We start from the raw sequence: 24,007 nt of genomic DNA, 5'->3' as shown, positions 1-24,007 counted from the left end.
ATAATAACATATAAGATAATATGTACCATAACTTATATTTTATATATAATGGACACAATCATTCAATTTTTATTTTTTGGGCTAACCACAAACTTTCAACATTAAAAATATCATACTGACTTCTGGACTTCCATTGTTAACTTGCCTTCGTTTGTCTCAATTCAGCATTTTCTTCTCTGGAAGCCTCCAGGGGAAAAAATACCTTCAAAGTTTTAGGCCTAGAAGTATGAATAAGTCCTGAAGGTTTAATTTGACGGGCATGGATCTTTCAATACCCTCCTCCAAATTGCAGCTCGGTATAATAACTACTAGAGCCACAGAGAAGAGGCTCTGAAGGTACGGAAACGTGAGGCTGGATTTGATGATGGCTAGAGACAGGAGACAAGGAGCTGTGGTATTTGAATCCTAGTCCCCATCTATTTAGTATCATCATAGTTTAGTCCCTAAATAATGGTAACCCCTAGATTAACTCATGATGCTTGAATGGCCTTCACCAAATGCAACCCATGCGAGCAAGAGATATCGCAACATCCAATAACAACAAACCTTGTCAATGAAAATAGAAATAATAAAAAAAATCTCTGGAGAAACAAATGGTTTTGATCCCTTGAAAAGAATAAGATTGTCCTTAAAAAAACAACAGAATATATTACAGAATTAGTATGTTTCCCATAGAAAAAACCCAGTCACATACACCCTAAATGCTGCACCACTAACCTGATCAATCATTAGAACTGCATCATTTTCATTTGGGTGCACAATGCTTCTGACTCAGATAAAACCATAGCCCAGCAGTTCCCACCTGAACGGAGGGTAGACAAGCAGAACCTCCGGTGGACCTTTGAACAGCAAAGCCACACAAACACAGACCGCAGCAATGCCCACCATTGCAAGCATTGCAGGTCTGTACAACAGTGAGCTGCTCATGGATCTGCAGTAAGCCAGCTGCCGATCGCAGCGCTTGCAATATGGAGGTGGCGCTGATCTGATTTTGCTCTTGTCAATCTGAAAGCCGCTTAATTTACCAGAACATGGTCCATCTGCTTGCTTGTAGGTGGCATCATCATTGCCATTGATGTGAAGGACCACGTGACCTTTGTCTGATTTATCACTAATTTTCTTTCGAACCAATTGTATGTAGGATCCGTGGCCTCTGGAACAGGCATAGTCTTCAGGAGTGAAACCAGTGCTGTCGTGAACACTATTCCATGCACTTATTCCCAACTGACAAACACCCAAAAGAGTTAAAAACAACAGCCACATATTGATAAAGTAACTATTATCAAGTATAATGCAAAACAGGAAAAAAAAAGAATGCAATGAATCAACCCATGGATTGGAAGGACGCTAGCGCATAGATAGCATGGCATTCATAAGAGCAGACTCTAATCAGTGAATAGAACAGAATGAAGAGTTTTAGGAGAGGAGTGGTTTCAAGGTAGATGTGCACAGTAAAATAAGGAAATGAAAAAGATCCATGTGGTAGCACTAACGGATGATAATGTGGGAGGCAACAACTAGAAATAATGGTAAAAATAACAATCCAGAGATGCCACAGCAGCAGAGAGACTGGAATATATGGTATCAGAAATGAGCAAGAACATACACAAATTTTGATGGAAGTAGGAAAAAATGGTTTAAGAACCCTTCCTCTTTTGGAGACTTGGTATGTGATAGGAAGTAGCGTCTAAGTATGAAACATAAAGCTGAAGCTCAAAAGATGTGATATGGTTTCTTCATTGTGATTTCCTTTTCATATGAATACTAAAAGATTATGCTGACTGATGTATGTCCAAAGTTGCGTGCCAAATTATGAAGGCATATCAATTGTTTATCACAATGTTAAGAATTACAGTAACTAATCAAGCATCTATCTTTGTGTTTATTGATATTGAATATAAGATAATGATGCCAACTGCGGAAAGGATGTTACCTGTCCAGGATCATCAGTCAATGCATCTAATAGTCTCTCAGCTCCACTAATAGCAGTTGCAATATGAAGAGGTGTTACATTTGAAGGTCCGAGCATGTCAGGTCTAAACAAGAAGCTATCAGGACCTGTCTCCTCCGTAGCTGTATTTGGTTTATATCTTAGTAGAAGTTCTACCATTGGCTTTGACTTTCTCCTAACAGCCCTGTGAAGCAGTTCTTCTGACAAGGCAAACTGAACAGGAGATTGCCCACCTAAATCTATGTTTCCTTGAAACAATATATCTAGAAGTTTCTTGACAACAGCACACCACTCGTGATTCAGGGCAAATGAAATGAGCCACCTGAAACGTGCCATGGAAAAGACATTTGAGCAAGAATCCTGCTCAGATTTAGACCTTAAGTGACTCCTTCGGAGAAGCCACCCCATTTCCTGTAAGAAGTCCATTGCCTGGTTCCTGGCATTTATTGCATCCATTCTCTCATCCAAGAGGTCACCACATGAGGCCACATTGATTGCACTCTCTAGCATACAGATTTCAGAGCACATATCCTCTTCTGCAACTATGAAGGGGAACGAGGCACCGCTAAGACCATCATCTTCAACCTGAACCAGAAGGAGGGATTCACATAACAAGAAAATAGATGGAGGATGGATGAAAAGAATGTGACAAATTGGATGTGGTAATATCGCAGCACCTCAATAAATCCTCTCCCCATTGCACTAGGAAGGGAGCAATAGAAGCTGAAGCTCCGGCACCCTTCATGCTCCTTACCAGTATTAGAGCCCCCCAAAAAAAATTGTGTTGCTTCTTGGATCAAATACTCACCCTCAAACGCACAGAGTAACCTGAAAAAGAAGTAAAGCAGATACAAATATAGATAATTTTTCCATAAGAAAGTAAAGACTATTTTAAAAGAGTAGAACAGAGAATCAGGTCTCAGGAAATACAAAGGAATGATAAATACCTCAAAGCAGAATGCGCTAGATTAAAGCATTTCACTGTGAAGTTAATCCTTGCAGAAACAGCAGCAGCAATAGGTGTGATGCACAACATTTTACAAGGATTAGGACTTCCAAGAGGCAAGGGTGTGTCTAGCACAATCTGACCTGCAGTAGCCACAAAAAGACATTATCAGATTTTGTTTGCATGTCTTATAAAAATATAATGCAAAACAAGCAACATAGAGAGAAGTGACAATCTACAGACCATTGTAAATAAAGGCCATACGATGTGGTACCCTAGCATATACCCATCCTGTTCTCCAAAAGTCATCATGGGAAATACATAAAAGCCTGTTCAGGCTGGAATTCAGATCATGGAAAAGCTGTACATGATGAAAACTAGAATAGGTAAAATGCTCAAAAAGAAAAAGAATCAAAGAGTTCAGACATCCATTATATAGGTTTTTTTGGAATGTGAAAATATACCTCCTCCCACAGAGACTCGGCTAGGCAAAGATAAATTGTTAGAATGATACAACCAGGTCTAATATAACTCTCCATTTCAGTAGGACTATGTGATAACCAGTCGAAAATCTGGAAATTTGAAGAGATTACAAATCTATTATCTAATCAAGAGCTATTAAACAAACTGTATTTTTGAAGTCTAGAGCATGCCATATAAGGATACAGCTTCAAATTTACCTGTGTTTGTAAGACAAGAGGAACATCATTTGGACTTTTTCCAAAGAGTTTGAACACGATTCTATCTGTTCGACTCTGCAGAAGTGAACGTCAAAGTACTACATTAAAAGAGGCACTACACTAATGAAAGTTATAGAGCAAGAAAAATGGTGCAAGAGCAAATAAAGAACCAATCCGTTACATGAAGACATATTTAGAGATAGAGGGGAACATCTTGATTTCAAAACTAGGTCTAGTTTTGCAGTTAGTAGGTAAGAAAATAAAAGGTATTGCATATCCATTCTTCTGTCATTATTAAAAGCATCATAATGAATGAGAAGGAATAGAATGAATAATTTATGACATATTGCATGGAGATGGAGCACAGATTCACGATGTCACCTAAGACATGTAGCTTGCTGCAAATCCTTTCACTGGCTCGAGCATGAAATTAAATGGTATGAGAAGCACCAAGCTTAAAATGTAAAGAAGCAACAATTGATCCATGTCATTTATAAAATATTCATTAAATATATATTGATAATCATATTTTTGCAAATTATTGAACATATGGCTCTGTTATTAATGATGAATATGATTTCTATATCAGTTTAATTTTGAATGAATTTCTGGATCGCTGGAAACCCATGATTAAGTGAATGCTCACATATGTTTTGCAGAATCCAAGTGGCCAGTTACGATGAATTGTGGATGTTCAAAGTTATTTAAGTTTATTATCCTGAACAGACCAGAGGTATAATTATAATTAGACAAGTCTAAGATATGCAGTCAATTGGACCTTTTTGCAATTCAGCAGTGATATGAAGGAAGAAAACTCAGAAAGACTTGGTGCCTAATTGTTGACGAACTGCAGGAGAGTAGCACCTCTACCTCACCAAATTCTCTGGTGATCAAATCAAGGAGAATGAAGCGACCAGAATGATAGCATTTATCTTCAAGTGCTCCCGGTCGATAGTATTTTACACTTTTAGGTAAATCGCTTGTTTCATTAATTAATATGTTATAAGGGCCTGTTTGGATGGTCTGGTTTCTTATCAAATGGATAAGGACCCTAACAAAATTTAATCTAACAAGGGGATAGATGCGCAGAGAGGAAAAATTGTTGGGACTAAATTCCTCCAGAGCCTACTATCTTTAAAATACATACATGCATACACACATATATATAAATATATATCAGGAATATGTGTTCCATTAGAGAGGTGATTTAAGAAATTCCAATTCAGGGACTCAGATTCCTTAGATGCCGCTCATCATGAAACTCTAGCTACTCAATCGTGGTTGCCTTCTCATTTTAAAGTGCAATGCATTCTGTATACTAGGATAGTAAACAGACCCTAAATGAAGTCTCTTAAATATTCATTAAATCAATTTATTAATTATACAATCCTCCTATATAAAATGAAAGCTTATTTGAACTTCAATCAAGATTTTTTTTGGGTTAATGACTTAGTAATGACAAGATTTATCAACATACATAATACAAAAATATACTCTTTCCAAATCTTGAGGAGTCTTTAAAGCATTACTCCTGATTGCATGGGCATAACATGTGTGACAATGCAAATATCTTACCACAGTTTGGTCTTTCAAGGCCTCCCTGGCCATGGAAGGCCCTCCTTGCCCCAAAATTGCCTTGGTTATAAGGCCACCAGTTGACAGAATGTTTAAATTAGTTTGAGAGACAGTTACATACATTCATAAATCTTGACATTTGAACATGATCCGCATAACCAACCCCACATAGATGGCATGCATGATTGTTGATCATGGCCATTGGCAGTTAAAATATAGAGTACATTTGAAAGTATACTGATTTTCCTAGAAATAAGAAGACCTTAAGCCTTTAATTCCCCACTTACAAACTAGATATCCCAAACAAGAGTCTCAAAATTACAAGAAAGAAAATAAAAGTACCTAAATTACCCTTAAGTGACACATAATGCAGTCTCTATGGATGAATGGTCAAATCATCAATCAACCACCTTTTTAAACTGGAAACTAAAGTTCAATTTCTCTTAGGGCTTCTGATAAGTGAGTTCCTGTCAATTAGAGGCATTTCCAGGTGTTCCTGTCACAATTACAATCACAGCATATTTTTAATTTTCTAATGCAACAGTCCTTCATATGCACTATCACTGTCCTCACTGATGTAGGACAGTCTATGGAAGAGGACTTATTAGGATTTAGGAAAGCGCTGCTGTAAAGATTAGCTAAAAAATTCAATTCAGACCTGAGTTTCGCTTAGAATTGAACTACAAAAATAAGAATTTCAATGCAAAATTGATAGTGGATGCTAAGACAAATCTAAAGAACACCCAATTAGGGCTCAATTAAGGAATGAAGTAATCCAAGAGAATCACCAAGCCTGATGTGGACCACTCAAGCCACTTATGGATAGGTATGGACAAGGTCTAGGAGTGAGATTCGCTACATTAAGAAAGTGAATCGCAGTCCAAACTTCCAGAAGCCCTAACTTGGGCGTACAATGTTCGATTGAAATGCTTATTTTTTAAATTGAATAACTTTTAGAGCTACATGATGTGGTGCAAACCCCTAAAGGGTTCGATACACCTGGTGATCAAAGACAAATTACATCATTTGGACCTAGAAATGAGCCAGTCAAGGTAATTTTTTTTTCAAGAAAGACTTTTACATATCATATTTCTCAATTCAGGAAGAATTGGGCTAAGCAACTAAAGACAAAATTGAAATAGAAGTTAAAATAGAAGTCATATTTCTCAAACTGATTTGGTTTTTTCATGTTAAGTGAGCTACCAAGAAATTTTTCTGGTCAAGGATTAACAGAAATAGAATTGAGATGTGTTACTCAACAAGAAAAACAAAAAAAGAAAAGAAAATCTATGTAGAAAACAGAGAAAAGAAAAGGATAGAAAAACACAAAAAAGATTCAAGGAACAGGTGTGGATAGGCCCAAACTCACTTTGCGGACCTAGGAATCACACACAGGGGCTAGTATGAAACCACGTGCCTCGTGCTGCATAGCAACTTCAGCAACCATTACTTTATTCAAAACTCTTCTCATTCAACAAAGCATAATGTTTGTACAACACTTAAGACACTATGAATAGAAAATCTAACTCAATTTTTCAAAATTCCGAAGCTACCCCCACTAAGGCACAGTTATTATAGTGAGAACACTATCATGAACAGTACCACTACAATAATTAGCCTACCAAGCTATCAAATAAAAGTTAAGATCCTTTAATCTTAACCAATGGTTCCAAAACAACACACTAACACTAAAAATAACTAGAAGTATAAGTTAAATAAGAAAATCGACAACTAAAATTAAATATAAGAAAGATTTGCAATCTTGTGATGCATTCTTAGGTCTGCATCAGTCATATATTAGCACCCTCCTAACTGTGACATCCTATGCCCTATGACACTCTGCAATCTGCACCTATTTGCTCCATTAAGATTTCACTATAACATAAATAAAATAAAAAACTGAAACGAAGGCCTCCATTCTTCTTAAGAGTACCACGGTTCTTTTGCATAATATTGTAGCTAGAAATGAGGATTCCTCATTTCAACAGTTACTCAAATTTTACATAGTAGTCATGAGTGCGGAGCTGCATCCAAAAGCATCATCTTTCAGGTTCTGAAAAATTTATATACAAATGGTATTTGACAGAAGAACAATCGTTACTAAAAGAACAAACCTTTCAACTAAGTTGAAAAAGATTTTACAGACAAGTGTTGAGAAACTAAAAAAGTTCTGAAAAAATTATGTGCAAATGGTAGTTGATGGAAGAACAATCATTGCTAAAGGAACAAACCTTTAAGTTGAACAAGATTTTATAGACTAATTGTTAAGAAACTTAAACAATCCCAAACAGAAGGTTGGTTTTCTTGCTTTTTCTTTGCTGTTAAGGTTAATCAATCATGTAAGCAAGACCATCCAATACCTATGCAGATGAGTTATACAAAGTCATTTACCTGAATATCTCTATTAGAACTCAGTGATTGTGCTGATGATGAATCTGAATTACCACTTGCCTGATGTGGACTTGATTGCTGCAACATCCAAGAAGGGCAATTAGGGGAACCCGTAGCCTGAGTTACACGGGCAATTGGGAGCTCACATGCTTCTTCACCATCTTGTTCATCACTATACATGTTTAAATCGAAGTCCTTTATCTTATCTTTCTCCAATCTAGACTCTGAAGGCAGAATACTCGACGATGTGCACCGATCCTGTGCTTTAGCAGACAGGTCATCTTCTCCAGGCACCAAGGTTGCAGAATGTGGAGCAGGAATTGACGGTGCAGTCTCGCCTAGAAAAGCTGCAGCAATATTTTTTTCTAAAGGTATCTCCACTGAAGCCACAATAGAAGTAGAATGATCAAGAGGTCTCATAGAAGGAACTTGAAATCCAGTGGTACAAGCTACTTTAGAAGGTAGAGACAAGGGCCTGGAGGATTCTTGAACAACAAGATCATTGCCATGTAAAGCATTGCCTACTTCTGATGATGTTCCAGCAGAAATTCCAAATTTGTGCAGATCTTGAGATGCCTGCAGGAGTCCAGAAATATTTCTTGTATCAGATGAACCAGCAAGGTTTGCAAGGTTCCTCAAAAGATGAGTCAGAAGGTCCTGATCTTTTGATTGGCCAGAGCTATCAGCTGCAATAACATTAAAACAGATCCAGCATATAATCATTTACTGATTAACCAAAGTAAATTCTTGTTGATAAAAGTCACCATGCCAATTAAAAACTGTCTTGATTTCCAGAAGAGAAATCAACGTCAAAAATCGATATACAAGACAAATAAAGAAAACTACATGATCAGTCAATCAATTAGGTTCTAAGTGTTGACCACCCAGAACAACAGACCAAAGAGAAAAGGTTGGGGTCAAGGAAAAATATCTTTTAAAACTGTTTTTTCCTTCTAAGAAATCTTAATAGAATCTTGCATGAAATTCAGCCAGTTATAACATTTAATTTTTTATCCAATATTCAGGTGATGGAGGAACAGTTGTGTGGGCTGTGTATGAACAATAGCGAACCTTACAAAGGAGGAAACTTTTCAAATCAGCAGAATAACAGAAGATTCATTTGCAGTTTGTTAGTAAAAGAAAATTCAGAGTAACTTTTGAAATGTGTTGTTGAATTTGAGGCTTGGCCTTGAGGTTGATGTGTGTTAAAACCAAAAAGGATGGGATCATGAAGGAGTACATTAGATGTCATGAAGTTCAAAGATGGACTGGTGGAAAAACAATTGATATATAAAGCATAAAGCTCAGTAAAGTTGCCATTGCTGCAGTCCTAAGTGTTGGCCCTTTTTAAGGTCTAGGTAGAATGCCTATGTGGCCAGGCAGGTTCTTGAGTAAAAAAAAAAAAATACCACAAATTTAATAAAATTGTTTGTTTTAATGACTTGTAAATAGAAACATATATAGTTCATAAGAAATCACATAAAAGAACATCATATTGATGCATAGTACAGTGGTTACCACTTATGTTTCTAAGAAATGTCAAAAACCACTTTGATAACATGTTCAAGCATCTAATGCTTGATTGGACCTAGTCCAATCTGTACTCAAAAAAAAAAAAAGTTCAAGCATCGATTAGTATCTAACTGAACATTATAAATGGAATCAACATGTTTCTCCCTTCAAGTAAATACATTTCTACTTAAAGAGAGAATTAGTTTATAGGTTTTAGTTCTTTTCATAAACCAACAAACCAGGTGTCAACACCAGGCAAAAGCAACCCCTACATGGCAAGGTGCCAAACTAAGCGCCTCAACGGCAGCCACGTCTGAAGGCCTAGAAAATGCCAAGCACCAAGGCAGTTGTCCAAGTACCTAGGAAGCCACTTGCGCCAACCTTGTTATATATAAATATATGTACATGGATGTACCCGTACATACATATACATACACATATGTGCGCACATATATACATAAATATATAAACACGCACACATATATATACATATATACACATAAATATATATACACACATGTATACAATACATATGTATAGATACATACATATATGTGTCTGATGAGTGCTGTGTGTGTATGTAGAAAGACCTAAAGTTCATCAGGTGTTCCTATGGAAAGGGGCGAAGATAAATCATTTATGTTGATTAGTAAACTGGTGTGTGGTTTGTAAATCAAAGGAAGAAGGTGGTCTGAATAATATTAACCTATCAGGGTTTATTAAAATTCTATTAAACAATTGGTGCTGCACGTGAGTTTTGCACTGATTAGAACAGGGATTCACATCGGGTTGCTGATTTACAACAGAGAGCGCAATGACAAGTGGAGAGTGATGGTGCAGTTGGCCGTGATCGTCGCCTTAGAGGATCGGATCGGGAGGATGATACACGCCTTCAAATACATCTTTTGAGCACCTCATCAACCCTTTCTACCATTGTGCTCTAAATCAAGGGCCAATTCATCTTCCCCCGCTTGATAAGAAAGTCTCGCATGATCGTGATAGGTTTTACAGCATCAAACCCAAGCTTCCTGAGTTTCACAAGAGGCTCAAAACAAAGGACTTCCTCATCTTGATCTCCACCGTTGAGAGGTTCTTTGAAGATCCTCAACAACAAGAAGGTGAAGATCGTGGCCTTGAAATTACAAGACTATGCATCAATATGGTGGGAGAATATCCACAACCTCAAGTGAGCAGTGGAAAATGAAGATTGCTGATTCGCCAAAGATGGAGAATGCCACCACTTCCAGTAGATCGGTCTCACTCTCTTTATCAATCTTATATGAATCACAGTTTATCAATCTTACATGAATCATAGATGGGGAATGAGCATCACTAACTACATGGAGGAGTTTTTCAAATGATCTACTTTGACATGCACACATGAAGATAAAGGAAATTGTGTAGCCCATTATGTGGCATGTGAATGACGCCTATCACAAGGAACTACATGCAAAGAACTAGCTATAACGAGCCCAAATGGCAAGAAGAGGATCCATCAATGCACATGCCATAATGTGCGCCACCCCTTCCTCCTCTAAGGATACTACAACTACCCAGTCTAGCATTGCAAGAAGATCACCAACCACCCAACCATTACTCATGGTCTCAAGTGAGGCAAATCCTCACAAACCATGCCCCATGACACATGCACTTTGTCACAAGGTCTGCTGAACCATGCTAAACCAGTTCGCAATGTACCTAACTAGACCAATCAGTTTCTAGCATGGTTCATCCCATCAATTCGAAACATAATTTTTGAAATTGGCAAATGATTTGCCAATTTCACTCAGAAAAAAGTTGACAAATTATTTGTCGATTTCAATTCGAAATTTTACCAAAAAAAATAAGGCATCATTTCCTATTTCGAAATGAAACAAGGCAACCACCTATTGATGAGGGCTGAAAGTCCTCTCCCTCTCTCAGCCTCTCTCTCCCCTCCCTCTCCCTTTCCTTTCCTTCCTCCCCCTCCCTCTCCCTCCCTCTTTGTCTCTCTCCTTCCTCTTTCCCTCCCTCTCTGAGCAACTCTATGTCAATACGCCCCAGAACGGCATGATACGGACCCGTACCATGCCAAGTTGATCGCTGGTTGGTAACCCCTCCAGTACCAGTTCAACGAACCTTGCTCTGTCATCTTGCTACACTTGTGAATAAGGTTCACTGTGTCGATACCGGACCTCGTACTAGCGCCACACTAGCATAGTGTCGGTATGGTACGAAAGTTTTTTGGTGTACCGAGTATCGGTTACCACCTGTACTAGGTACCGGTACCAAATCGGTACGGTATGCTCTGCCGCCCAATTCGGGCCGGTACGGCATACCATGCTTGTGAAGATCCAAGACACTGTACTTTAGAGTGTCCTCATTGAGAACCCACTACTGAAGTCCACATCACTGATGTAGATGATTAATAAGATGGCGAGCATGAAAGAACATGACACCTATCGACAAGAGGGTTGGTCTCAGTACACCACCTGTACTAGGTACCGGTACCAAATCGGTACGGTATGCTCTGCCGCCCAATTCGGGCCGGTACGGCATACCATGCTTGTGAAGATCCAAGACACTGTACTTTAGAGTGTCCTCATTGAGAACCCACTACTGAAGTGCACATCACTGATGTAGATAATTAATAAGATGGCGAGCATGAAAGAACATGGCACCTATCGACAAGAGGGTTGGTGAACCCATCGACAACTATGAACCAGGCGTTGAACCCGCCTTCGAGTTTGAACCAAATTAGGCCCAAAGCCTTATCATGCCGTAAGTGATGTATGCACCTAAAGCCAAAGAAGATTGTCTTCAAACACCGATATTTTTCGCACTCACTACACCACTAATGGACACAAGGTACGCTGAACCGGTATCGGTAGGCGTACCGATTGCCTACCGAACCGGTTCGTACCGGAACTGGTTTTCTTTTTTTTCAGTGCTCGTCTGCGCGCGGATGTGGGTTAAAAAAAAGGCCACAGAGTGGCATTTTATGACCCGCGCGGGTGGGGGAACCACACGCGAGGTGATTCCCAACGCGGGAAATCGCGCCTGCACGACGTGGAATCGCGCTGCACGCAATGGACCTACGCATGGAAACACGTGGGGGAACCGCGCGAGGTGTTCTGCCCCGAGGGAGCACATGGCCCGAAAACGGGCCACGTGCTCGGCACCACAGCGCGTGCGCTGTAGTTAAAAAAAAAGGTATCGGTGCAAACCGCGCTGTAGTTAAAAAAAAGGATATCGGTGCGAACCGGCCGATACGGGCCAGTACGAGACAAGTATGCGGCCGGTACGCATACCAATCGGTACCAGCCCGAAAACGGCTGGAACCGGTATCCACGCTGTTCGGATACCGGTTCTAGGCCGGACCGGTCTGTAACGTGCCGAATCGGCCGGTACGGACTGGTTTGACAGACTATGAGTGGACATGTCTATGATGTCATCATCAATAGTGGGTGGTGCAAAAATACAAGTCATCGACAAGCTCAATCTAAAAGTAGAGAAGCATCCTAGGCCATACGAAATTGCCTAGTTCAAAATAGGCAATACATTAATTATCTCCAAATGATGCCTAGTCGATTTCTCTACTTGTGCCATTAACATTGACAACACATGGTGTGATGTAACACAAATGGATGCTTGCCATATGTTATTGAATTTACCTTGGCAATATGATCGAGGGGTGGTCCATGATGGAAGATACAACACATACTCCTTCCATAGAGATGAAATAAAGATCGCGTTTCGACCCATGAAAGAGGAATCCCCACCAATGAAGGAGGATTTTAGTCACCTTACTATCAAAAGCTTCTTCAATGAAAGTAAGGGCTCAGGTTATATCTACATGGTTATCTTCAAGGAAGAGGCTAGTGTTTTCGATAACATGAAGCCACTTCTTAAGGAGCTTGATGATCTGCTGCCTCAACTGCTCCCTGGAGGTTTGCCCCTTTATGTGACATCCAACATGCCATAGACCTTGTACTTGGTGCCACCTAGTCAAGTCTCCCAAACTATCGCATGGCACCAAAGGAGCATGAGAAGCTACAAAAAAGGCGAGTCAATGGGCTTTTGCGGAAAGGCTTGAACCACGAGAGTTTATGTCCTTATGCCTACCATGCTAACTCCAAAGAGAGATGGGACCTAGAGAATGTGCATGGACAGCTATGCCATCAATAAGATCACGATGAAGTACCTATTTCAATCCCTCGATTGGATGATACGGTAGACTAACTTGCAAGAGTCCGCATCTTTCCAAGATTGACCTTTGCTTAGGCTATCACCAAATTCGAATCCACCCAAATGAGTGAGAAACTTTCTTTAAGATACAAAGATGGGCTTTATGAGTGGCATGGCAATCTCTCCAAAGCCCCAAGTATGTTCATGCAAGTCATGAACCAAATAAATCAATCTTTTATTGGAAGATTTCTAGTTGTTTATTTTGATGATATACTTGTGTACAGCCACAACTCTTGTGAGCATATTGAACACTTAAGGTAGGTGCTTGGAACCAAGGTTCTCCATTCGCCCGTACTAATGCATATCGTCCCATACTAGGCATATTGTACCATACCAGTATTGAATTAAGACTTTGTATGGGGAGTGTACCCAGAGTCTCAGTACGTTGAGCTGGCCCTCGTACTAGACATACCAATAATGTGCCAACATGGTACCAGTGCGAGGTCCAATACCAAGATAGTAAACCTTGCTTGGAACCTTGCACCTAAAGCAATATGCGAACTCAAGAAGTGTTAATGGATGGTGCCCAAATTGATCTTCCTAGGATATGTTATACCCAAAGACGGCATCCAAATTGACAAAAAGTTCAGAGCCATCTAAAGAATGGCCAACTCCTTGAAACATCAATGATGTCTGGAGCTTCCACAGCCTTGCATCATTTTATTGATACTTCATCAAGAACTTCTCATCGTCGCCTCTATCACTGACTGCAAGAAGCAGGGGAATTTCATTTGGACACTCAATGCTGAGCATAGCTTCCACGAATTCAAGGAGTTAATGGCACAAGAACCCATCTTGGCACTACCTAACTTTGATGAAGTGTCTGAGGTGGAATATGATGCATCCAAGGTTGGCATTGGCACAATTTTTTTCTCAAGAAGGCCGACTAGTTGCCTACTTCAGCACAAAAGCTGAATGGAAGCTGTCTCGACTACTCTACCTATAATATTGAGTTTTATGCTACTTCTCAAGCCTTGAGACATTGGAAGTTGTACCTCCAACAACGTACTTTGAGCTCTACTCTGACCATGAGGCCTTGTCCTTCCTTAATGGCAATCACTGTCTTAATCACTGACATGGAAGATGGGCTGCATTTCTCCAGCAACTCAACCTTATAATCAAACATAAGTCCATGCAATGAACCGAGTGGTAGACACATTCAGCCACCAACATATTCTACTTGGTACACTCTCCTCAAAGGTAGTAGGTTTTGACCTACTCAAAGATATGTACAAGGACAATTCAGATTTTGGAGCTATCTTCGAGCAGGCAGGTATGCATACCTTCTCTTACCGATGTTTTTCTCTTCCTTGTAACTCAACTTTGCATCCCAAATGGTTCTATAAGATAGAATATCATCCAAGAACTATGCTCTAAAGGATTGGGAGGTCATTTTGGACAAAACAAAACCATGGCCCTAGTAGAAGAAAGTACTATTGGCCCTGATTACGGTGTGATGTGATCCAGTTCTTGATGAGATGCCAAATCTGATAGACAGCTAAAAGTAACGTGCAGAACGCCGGTCTTTATACCCTTGCCTATCCTTGCAGTTCCATGGATGGAAGTGAGCATGACTTCATTCTTGGCTTGAATGAACACCATGTGAATTTGACTCCATAATCCTAGTGGTGGATAGGTTCAGCAAGATGGACTGCATCCCTCGCTAGAAGAAGATGGACGCTTCACATGTAGCGGATTTGTGCTTAGAGAGGTGGTTTAAGTGCACAGAGTTCCCAAAACTATCACTTCAAATCATGCCTACCACCCTTAAATGGGTGGCCAAACTAAAGTGGTTAATAGAAACCTTAGAAATCTACTCAGATGCCTTGTGCGAGACAAGCTAATAGTTTGGGACCTGGCTCTTCCTCAAGCCAAGTTCGCTTATAATATCTCATGCAACCATTTTACTAATCGGAGTCCATTCAAGGTAGCGTATGGAAGGACACATGGCATGCTCAATCTAGTGTCACTACCAAACACTCAGCCAATCAATTGTGATGCCCAAGATTTGACGGATCATATCAAAAACATCGATGACCAGCTTCTGAATCAATTAAAGAAATCTAACACCAAATATGAAGAAGCTATCAATGCAAACTACCAACACAAAATTTTCAAAAAGGGTATCCTTCTAATAGACCATGCGGAGGATGGATGGATCAAGTGGCAGTACTTATGGCAAAAGTATGATCAACACATCTAAGATTACACCACCTAGTTTCACAAGCAAGCTATCTCACTCAGAATCTCCACCAATGATCATGCGGTCTTCATTGTATATGTCGGAGATCTCAAAGAGAGCATCTGAAAGAAGATGAAACTCCTCAAAGTTGAAGACATCAACAAAGGTAGCATGAAATTCATGGGAATAGAGGAGAAAAGCCAGCTTATGGAAGGCAAGAAGGGTGATAAGTTCAACAGAGGCAGCAAGTCAACACGATTCAGAAAATTATTGCAACCACTGTAGGATCAGTGGGCATACCAACGAGAAGTGTTAAAAGCTCCACCCTCAGTTGCAGCCGAAAAGGAAGAAGTCGAAGGACGAGGATCCTAAAAAAAAAAGGTAAGGTGGTCATTAATGTGATTGAGGTTGAAGAGCTGCCCGAGCTTAAGCAAGTAGATGCAAAATTGAGTTTGATAATGAGAAAACCCAAGATAGCAACTGAGGCAGACCCAAAGGCGTGAGAGGAACTTTTTCATTTAAAAATCTGCATGAAACAAAGCATCATCGATGCTATTGTAGATCCTAAGAGATGTTGAGTTGAACATCGAGTTGTAGACCAAGTCAACTCTAGAAGCCTGCTATAGATTGAAAAGTATTTATGGAGATCTAATTAAATAAGGCAACTATCAATAAAATCTATGTAGATTTGGAAGGACAAACATCAAGATAAGTCAGAGATCTTATCTAATCAAGAAGTATATTATAAGAAATATTGACATCAAAATGAGTCAAGGATCTTAGAACCTATTAAAAGGAATATTCTTTTGCACTAAATCAAACTCTAGCATATTATGGAGAAAATTCCTTTTCCTTATTTGTAGAACTCTTTTACCTTTTCAATAAGAAATGAATATAAACACATTTGTGGGTAGGTTTAAAGGATCATACAATTATAAATAAGGGTGTCTAGCTATTGTAAGAGCATCTTGAATTGAATGAAATTTCTAGCTCTACCATTTATTGTTTTATACGATTTTTTATTGATGCTTCTTCCTCCTATCTTGTTACTCCATTACTGGATAGATCTTCTTCCTCGAGGAGAAAGATCACTATGTTCACTAATTAAGCACTCATAAAAGACTCTGACTTATAGAGTTTATGGTTATTAACCAAGGTCAATATGGATTACTCTTTCAAGAACCAAGACTTTTCAGAGATAAAAGAACCAGGACTTTATCAGCTGAAAAATAGAAAGTAGAAACATGAATTACAAGGGCGTAGAGGTTCAAAAGACAATCCAAAAAGCTCAAGAGTAGCAGGATCTATTTGACAGGAGAATGATTTGGTGCCATTTTTAAAAGATTCATTATTCTAGGATATTAATAATTTTTAAGAAGGATGTGATTAACCATGACATGTCATAAAGGGCCACAAGCCCTCACTACAAGTCCACAAATCCACCAACTGATCATTGTTTGAAAGTATGACTTTTTACAACTCCTTCCACAGCATCTTAGAAAACAAACTTAGTTTGTCATGGTGCACAAGTTACTGAGTTGAAATCATGTGTTTCTTTGAGCACATCCCAATCATAAAAATAAATCTGGGATGGTTTGGTGTTGCTTAAAAGTTCATTTGTAACTTCTAAAGAAAAGAAAAATCCTAGAATGTGTTTGTTAATCGCATTGGAGAACTGCTTCTACAAGAAGAAAAGTGTAAAAAACCTAACTTCTAGAAAACCTAACTTCTAGCTTCTTCTTTGCTAAGAACCTTTTGAAAAACGGATGCAACCACAAGTACACCCTCAATGAACATGAATAGGCATAAAAAGCCTTATATCGCAGACAATAGATTGTTAATATAATCTCGTACACCAACTATAGACTTAGGTTTACGAGGAGAGAGTCCAAGCGCCCCCACCCCCCACCCCTCGGGGCATAAGAAATCAATTATAATGACATTTTCATTTTGGCTACCTTTTATTTAGAGAAATGCCAAACAAGCATAAAGCACGCATCAAGGCTACCAACACTGGCAATACAAGAGTTAAGGGTCGTCATTTGGAGCATTTTCTATTTACCAAAAGGCATGACATGGGCTCAAAGGACTTGATACAATGAGCAAGTCATCATAGTAGGATACATGCATTATTTAAATCTGTAATATTGGATATTGGCTTCATAAACAAATGCACATGTTTAAACACCCTTCCACTTGCATCAAAGAAAAAAAAATTCATCCCAAGACAAGTTAAACTTAAAAAGAATGAAGAAATTATGTGCAAGATTGACAAGCTTTTCTCAATGTCCTATGACAAATATCCTACAAAAGCGAAGAAATTATGTGCAAGATTGACAAGCTTTTCTCAATGTCCTATGACAAATATCCTACAAAAGCAAGAATGCTCAAAAATAATAGTCAGACAAAATCACTGCCTTGTTTTTCCCATTATCATTTTCAGACTCAGAGAATATGTTTACCGATACGGAAAACATCAACTATAAGACCATACAAGAATGCACTCTCAGTAAGCTACAAAAATAACTTGCTGCATTCCTATGAGATAGTTTTCAAAAATATCATAGCAAATTTCTATACAGAATAATGACAAGAAGTATATTTTTTCCACAGATATATTACAAACAATCATACAATCATACATACAGGAAGCTCCTGCACCCCCCACCCCCAAACTAAATAGAAATATGACCAACGATCATTTAAAGAAATGTATATATGCATGCATAATCTTGGAGAAAAGGGGAGAGAAATTACATTGTAAATTGGCCAGCACTCTTAGCAGACTTATCAATAGAAAGCTACTGGCATGATTGTCATTCAAAGAACCCACAGCCATGTTGGCATCAGGATTGGTTTTTCTCCTCCTTAGATTATGGCCAGCCAAACGTCGACGACAACTTCTCTTCCCTTCATCAAATTCTTGAAGAAGGTGAAACCTGGAAATATAATCTTTCGATAAGAACAGCAATGTAATAACACTTTAAATGTTTTGAAGAAGTGCAATAGCAAATGATAATCAATAGTTCTCAAATGAAATGTTAAAGCAGCAAATCTCGCAATTTTGAGAGGAAAACAATATGGTTCCCCTAACATAAGGACAATGTAGCATGCCTATCTCTCATCAGACCCCAGTTTGTTGTCATAAAGAACCTTTTTTACATAATATCCTTGACAATTTGATCCCTCTGCTTCGAGATAAAAAGTGAATGGACAATATATTAGGTGGAAACATTGTTTCTAGTGTTCAACATTCAATAGAAAATGAGAAAAAAAAGGAGAAAAAAGAACTAGAAGTCAATATAGACAAAGAGCTAAAATTCTCGTATCACTTGCCAAAAAAATTATCATAGAGGTCCAAAATGCTTCCTCTCAGGTGACAATCTTGAGAAGATAAAAAAACACAAGTCAGTCAGCCAATTCCTAAATATCTGAACCACTTTCTCCACAGATTTTTTTTTCCAATATTCCATAGTGCAAGCAAGCAACAGAGTTGTTTCCCCAATCTAATCATTTCTTTTCCTGAAATAACTTTATGAAATTCTCAAGCGCAACCAAGTGATAAAATCGTAATTCTGTTTCTTTTCCCTCATGAAGTTTTGCGATTTTCTTAGTGCAACAACAAGAGAAATTCTGACTTTTTTTTTAATCCTTTTTCTATTCCTCAAAAATTATTTTCCCCCTTTTCCAACAACTAAACCAAGCCTTCAAATTTCCAGTTACATTAAGGTCAACATTTCATTAAGTGATATATCTGGCAGATATGTCTCTAACTCTAATGATACCATAAGTCCTGGAAAGAAATTATCCACAAATACAGTTGACAAAGGTCTTGTTAGTGATTCTGGGGTTCAATTTAACATGGAGACGAACAGAAAGAAGCTTCTACTATGAATACACATCATGGCAGTAGGATTTGACCTAATTACTACCCCTAATCCATCACCTACATGGGCTTAGTAACATTTGAGATTATAAAGAAAAATCTGAAGTTGAAGGATGGTAGGCAATGATAATTGGAGCATATCTGCATTATAATATTGCAAAGATGACAATTGGAGCATATCTTTGGTTGCTCGAAAGTGGGTTCCCTGAAATGGAGTTTTCATGGAATATGCACTTCGGCTGTTCAGTTGCCTGAAGTAACTGGTGATATGCAGGTAAGCAGGAATTGGGACTTCTTTCTTCCCACCTTGGCAACTTTGGAGGGGGAGGCTCCCAAGTAACTGAAGTGGGCGGGCCACTTCAACTTCTGCCACTTTTCCAAAAGACAACCTTGTATAAAGCAAAGCTGAATTAACATGCTTGATTTTGGCTTCACCACTAACAAGGGGCCATGATGCTGCCAAAAGATTAATTAATAAGTACAACAGGGTGCTCTTTACGGTTTGGTTTACATCGTCATCAGACGAAGAGCTACATATTTCATTTCATGCATGGACTGCTGTGTACTTATTTCATGTGTGGACTTTGGTCTCTTTCGAGAAATTAAGAGAAGGCATTTTTACATGTTAATTTTATATATGTAATAGTTGTGATCAGATGATACACTGGACTGCTTTCACATGGACCTGCAAACTAACTAATCGGCTTTCATATGTAGTAGCTGTGGATACATAGATGTACTAGGTATTTTTACATATGAACTTTACTTTGTCTCTGCACTATGTTTTTCTTGCATTTCTCTACCTTTCTGCATAATTTTTAGTTCATATCTTTGGATTGTGAAGGAAAGAATGATGCTTCATTTGATAAAAGATATACACAACAAATCGTAACAAAATAAACAGAACAAATTGAGCTATTATTATTTTGGCAAACAAATAACTACTAACCTACTACATTGCTGGCAGAAACGCTGCATAACATTTCCAACAATTGCCATACTGGCTTTGGAGTGCATCTCACAAACCTTGTGCCGTCTATGGTAGTCTTTGGTATTGCTCAGGTCAGCACCACAACCCTCCACCTGGCAAGAGGAGCGGCTAGAATTTCCCTTGGCCAACTTGCTCCTGTTTCCATTCTTCCCTTCCCAGTTTGCAAGGTCTGCTTCAACCAATTCAGAGGCATGACCTCCAAGCTTTAGAGTAAGAGATCCATCAGAAGGCTCATCATCATCATCATCATCATCCGCCACTGTAATCCTCCTCCGCTTCTCAAGTTCTGCTTTCCCTTTCCCAGTGATTCCTAAATCAGTCTCTTCAGCGCAGGAGGATGAGCTGTTGGATAGCCCTCCAGTAGCTGGATCAGACATCAGTTGCTTGTTCCGGCAGTCTTCTGAAACAGAATTCAAAGGCGTAGCCACACAGTGATTGCCATCCCATTTCCGGCCGTTCACATCCCATTCCAGGCTTTTCTTCCCAAGTCCACTGGATGTTCCAGCACCATAAAACTGTTGTCTTTTGCCTCCAACTTTAGTCTCCATCAATCCTCAAATCCCTCAACGAGAATGCCTGGAATCCAAATTCAAATTTCCGTACATTTAAGGGATCCCAAGGAGGCAACCTGGATCCCTGCACCCCAAGAAATCCAGAAACATCACACCCACACACCCATGAATCCAAACAAGAGAAACCCAGATACGAATCAATAGTTCGAAAGAGAACACGCTTTTCTTACCCAAAAAAAAAGCCCTTCACTTCAAGAAAAGGAACCTTAATGAACAACAGCTGATTCCAAAGTATTAGTATTACCCTTCTCAAGTTTCATGATAGATCCAAAAAAATTAAGCTAAATAAACAATAAAATAAGAACCCTAACTACATAAAGAGCCGATTCCAGATGCTTAGGTCTCACATTTTCGATGTGAAAGCAAAAACCAACCAAGCAAAATTCTCAAATCGGCAACATCAGTCAAATAAGTAACAAAATAAAATAACTTGGCAAAACCCTAAAGTCCCGGACCTAATTCCACCCCCCCAAAAAAACTTCAAAAATTAAACAAGAATCGCCAAAAAGATGAAGAAAAACTTCCCTCCGGAAATCCCAGCACCCGATCTGAGGAAAACCGCAATCCAACTCAAGATTCACGAAGCAACCAGCGAAAGGGAAGAGGGAGAGATTAGGAAGCGGCCAGCCAAAACGAATACTATAAAAGAGATATCTGCAGAGAAAACTGCGGGAAAAGTCGGCAGTCAATCGAAAGCGATCAGGCTTTTTTTTTTTTTCGCTGAAGCGCCGATCAGGCTTTTTTGAGCTGTAAATAAATGCGGTAACTGCCGTACGAAAGCCACCCTAATTTATTTATGACGTCATATCTCCTCCGTTAGCGCTACATGCATCCAACCTCACGTTACTTGATAATATAATTTTTAAACTTTGATTTATCCAGAAACTCCCCCCGAAAAGCGCCGACAATCTAAACCGTTCATCTTCGGCATCATCTTGATCTGACGTGCATGGTTCGCCTGACGGTCCACTAGCAGGGTTTCCGTGTAATATGGTAAAGCTGTTCTGTGTGTCCTGTGGTGCAGGGGATCTATAATTGGTCCGCCGAAAACTACCACTGTAGGCGGCAGGTCATAATTTGTATAGGCAAGAGTGCATAGAATTTTCTATGCAGAAGTCTGATCTGCCGTCGGTTCTTCCTTTGAAACATTCTCCTCCGTCCGTGAACTGTCGCTTGAGCCATGTCAACGGCTGATGTATGATTGGCAAAAAATCTTAGATATTTAGTTGCGACGGGGCCGGGGAATCTACGGGCCGCACTGTAGACTGTCTCCAGCATGTGATTGCGTACGTGGCGTGTATTTATAGCATCTGATCAGTTCGTCATCCAGTGTTCCGTGTTCCGTCTTGCAAACGGCAATTGAGCAATTTATCGGCTGCGTTAGAAAAGATCCGTGCAATTAGGCAAACTGGTAGACGGGATTAGCGTGTGGAGTCAGGATCATCTAACGGTGCACATTTTTTTGACCGCAGAAAGCTGTACAACCATGGAGATGGACGACTGTCAAATACCCAACAATATACTATGTACGGAGCCAACTTAGTGCTGCTTGCAATATGTGATGTCCCAACTTCATTTTTCTATCTTATATTGGAATGCAAGCTGTTGTTTTTGGGCAATTTTATATTTTTTTTACTGAAGCAGATAATTTATATAATTTTAATCATTCAGTAAAGTAAGAAAATAATAAATTCCGAAACACTCCGGATAGCTTCTTTTCTCCAACCCACAGAGTGCCCTCGAAATGACTGACCACATACGAAATCACCCCGTCTGTGGCTCATTCGCCTCTTTAAAAATATGCTTGGCTTGGAAAGCCATGCTATCACTCAACATAGTCCGAATGTTCAAAGGTAGCCCCTTCCGATAATGCTAGTACTGTTCTGAATGACACTAACCGAGTCTCTTTCAAAGAGCTAGGAGCAAATTTTTTTAAAGTTTAATAAAAAATACACAAAGGAAAATGCCATTTAATATCATTTTTAGGGTACCGGTCATTACTCGACAAAAGAGAAACTTCTATGGTTGTTGAAATCGTGTAGAAAGCGCGTTCTTTTGATGGAGGGGGTGGCCATTGGCATCTTTTGAAAGACGAACATGTCATGTTCCTCGAGAAAGTCCAGTCTACATTTGAGTTTTCGTTAGTTTAATGAAGAGTGAGGCTGCACGAAAACAAGAGCGAGTTGGTTTTGAAGTCTAATTCTCCTTTTCCCTTTCGCATGAAAATTTTCTCTGTTCTGCGTAGGAAAGCATGGTCTAGTTCATAGAAACTAGCCTAAAGTTGGTGCATCTACCTAGAAATCTGTTTCTAGACATAAAACCTTCCCCAGTTGGACATTGTGTTGACAATAGGCATTATATTGACAATCAACCATTTGGCTATCTATGCTTTTGACAATAAGTAATTTTTTTCCTTAAGATCAATTTTTGGGTTGTCTAATCAACTTTAGTTTGGGTCAACAAAGCAAGAAGCTTGCTACTAAATATATCGAGAACAATTGAGCATGAGATATTTGCAGCCTATGATAAAGATGATGCTTGCACATGCAAATGCCATAGCTTGCGTGCTAAAATTTATGTTGTTTGAGATACTTCAATATTTAACCTGATGATTCTTACATGTGCAAATTCCATACTTTGAATCTTTAATTGTTTAGGATGGCTTTTCAAGCTAGACCTCCTAACACGTTTGCAAATCCTAGGCCAACTCCAGGCTATTTATCTTTAATAGTATTATAAATATATATGGTAGGAAACAGATTCTGTGACAAATATAAAGATTTAGGCTGGTTGGAGGGTCAGGTGACTCAGGTTTCGCAAGCCTTGACAATAAGCTATAGAAGGAACTTAAATTTTGGAATTGGAGGTATTTGAGAGGTTATATAGTTCATGGATACCTTAAGTTTAGATTTTCTTTTTTTTGCATAAATTAATGCTAGCTTTGCTAAATCTCGCAACTCTAAATTTAAAACTTGTTCTATATAGTTTTTGAAAAAATATTATAGAAAAAACTCTATTTTTTTTTTGATTGGTTACTTTCACTCTCTTATCTCACTTTAGACCGCCACACTAAAGGGAAGGTTGCTTTTGCTCT

At 38.9% G+C, this 24,007-nt stretch overlaps 1 protein-coding gene across 1 annotated transcript; it reads right to left on the bottom strand.

Moving 5' to 3' along the window:
- Window positions 1–547: 547 nt before the first annotated feature.
- Window positions 548–21,677, bottom strand: LOC103707678 (squamosa promoter-binding-like protein 1). Its single transcript, XM_008792255.6, has 11 exons — window positions 21,084–21,677; window positions 20,300–20,977; window positions 18,222–18,403; window positions 7,544–8,229; window positions 3,578–3,652; window positions 3,362–3,469; window positions 3,141–3,258; window positions 2,899–3,040; window positions 2,629–2,779; window positions 1,934–2,536; window positions 548–1,224 (listed from the first exon to the last, which is right to left on the bottom strand). The coding sequence occupies exons 2-11, from the start codon at window positions 20,887–20,889 to the stop codon at window positions 772–774; spliced, it is 3,108 nt and encodes a 1,035-aa protein (XP_008790477.3). The 5' UTR covers window positions 20,890–20,977; window positions 21,084–21,677; the 3' UTR covers window positions 548–771.
- Between the last annotated feature and the right edge of the window lie 2,330 nt (window positions 21,678–24,007).

The sequence above is a fragment of the Phoenix dactylifera genome, chromosome 2 (genome assembly GCF_051530095.1).
Source record: "Phoenix dactylifera cultivar Ajwa chromosome 2, Ajwa_hap1_PhDact_Kaust_v1.1, whole genome shotgun sequence".
NCBI lineage: Eukaryota > Viridiplantae > Streptophyta > Magnoliopsida > Arecales > Arecaceae > Phoenix > Phoenix dactylifera.
Note: the sequence above shows the minus strand (reverse complement) of the source record. Positions and strands in the feature narration are given on the sequence as shown.

What these genes read in the sequence shown, in the direction of transcription:
- LOC103707678 (XM_008792255.6), bottom strand. Translation starts at nt 20,889, where the DNA reads ATGGAGACTAAAGTTGGAGGCAAAAGACAACAGTTTTATGGTGCTGGA. An exon ending in TGGGGAGAGGATTTATTGAG is followed by an intron (nt 2,537 to 2,628) that starts GTGCTGCGATAT and finishes CTTCTGGTTCAG; the next exon opens with GTTGAAGATGATGGTCTTAG. An exon ending in TGACTGATGATCCTGGACAG is followed by an intron (nt 1,225 to 1,933) that starts GTAACATCCTTT and finishes GGTGTTTGTCAG; the next exon opens with TTGGGAATAAGTGCATGGAA.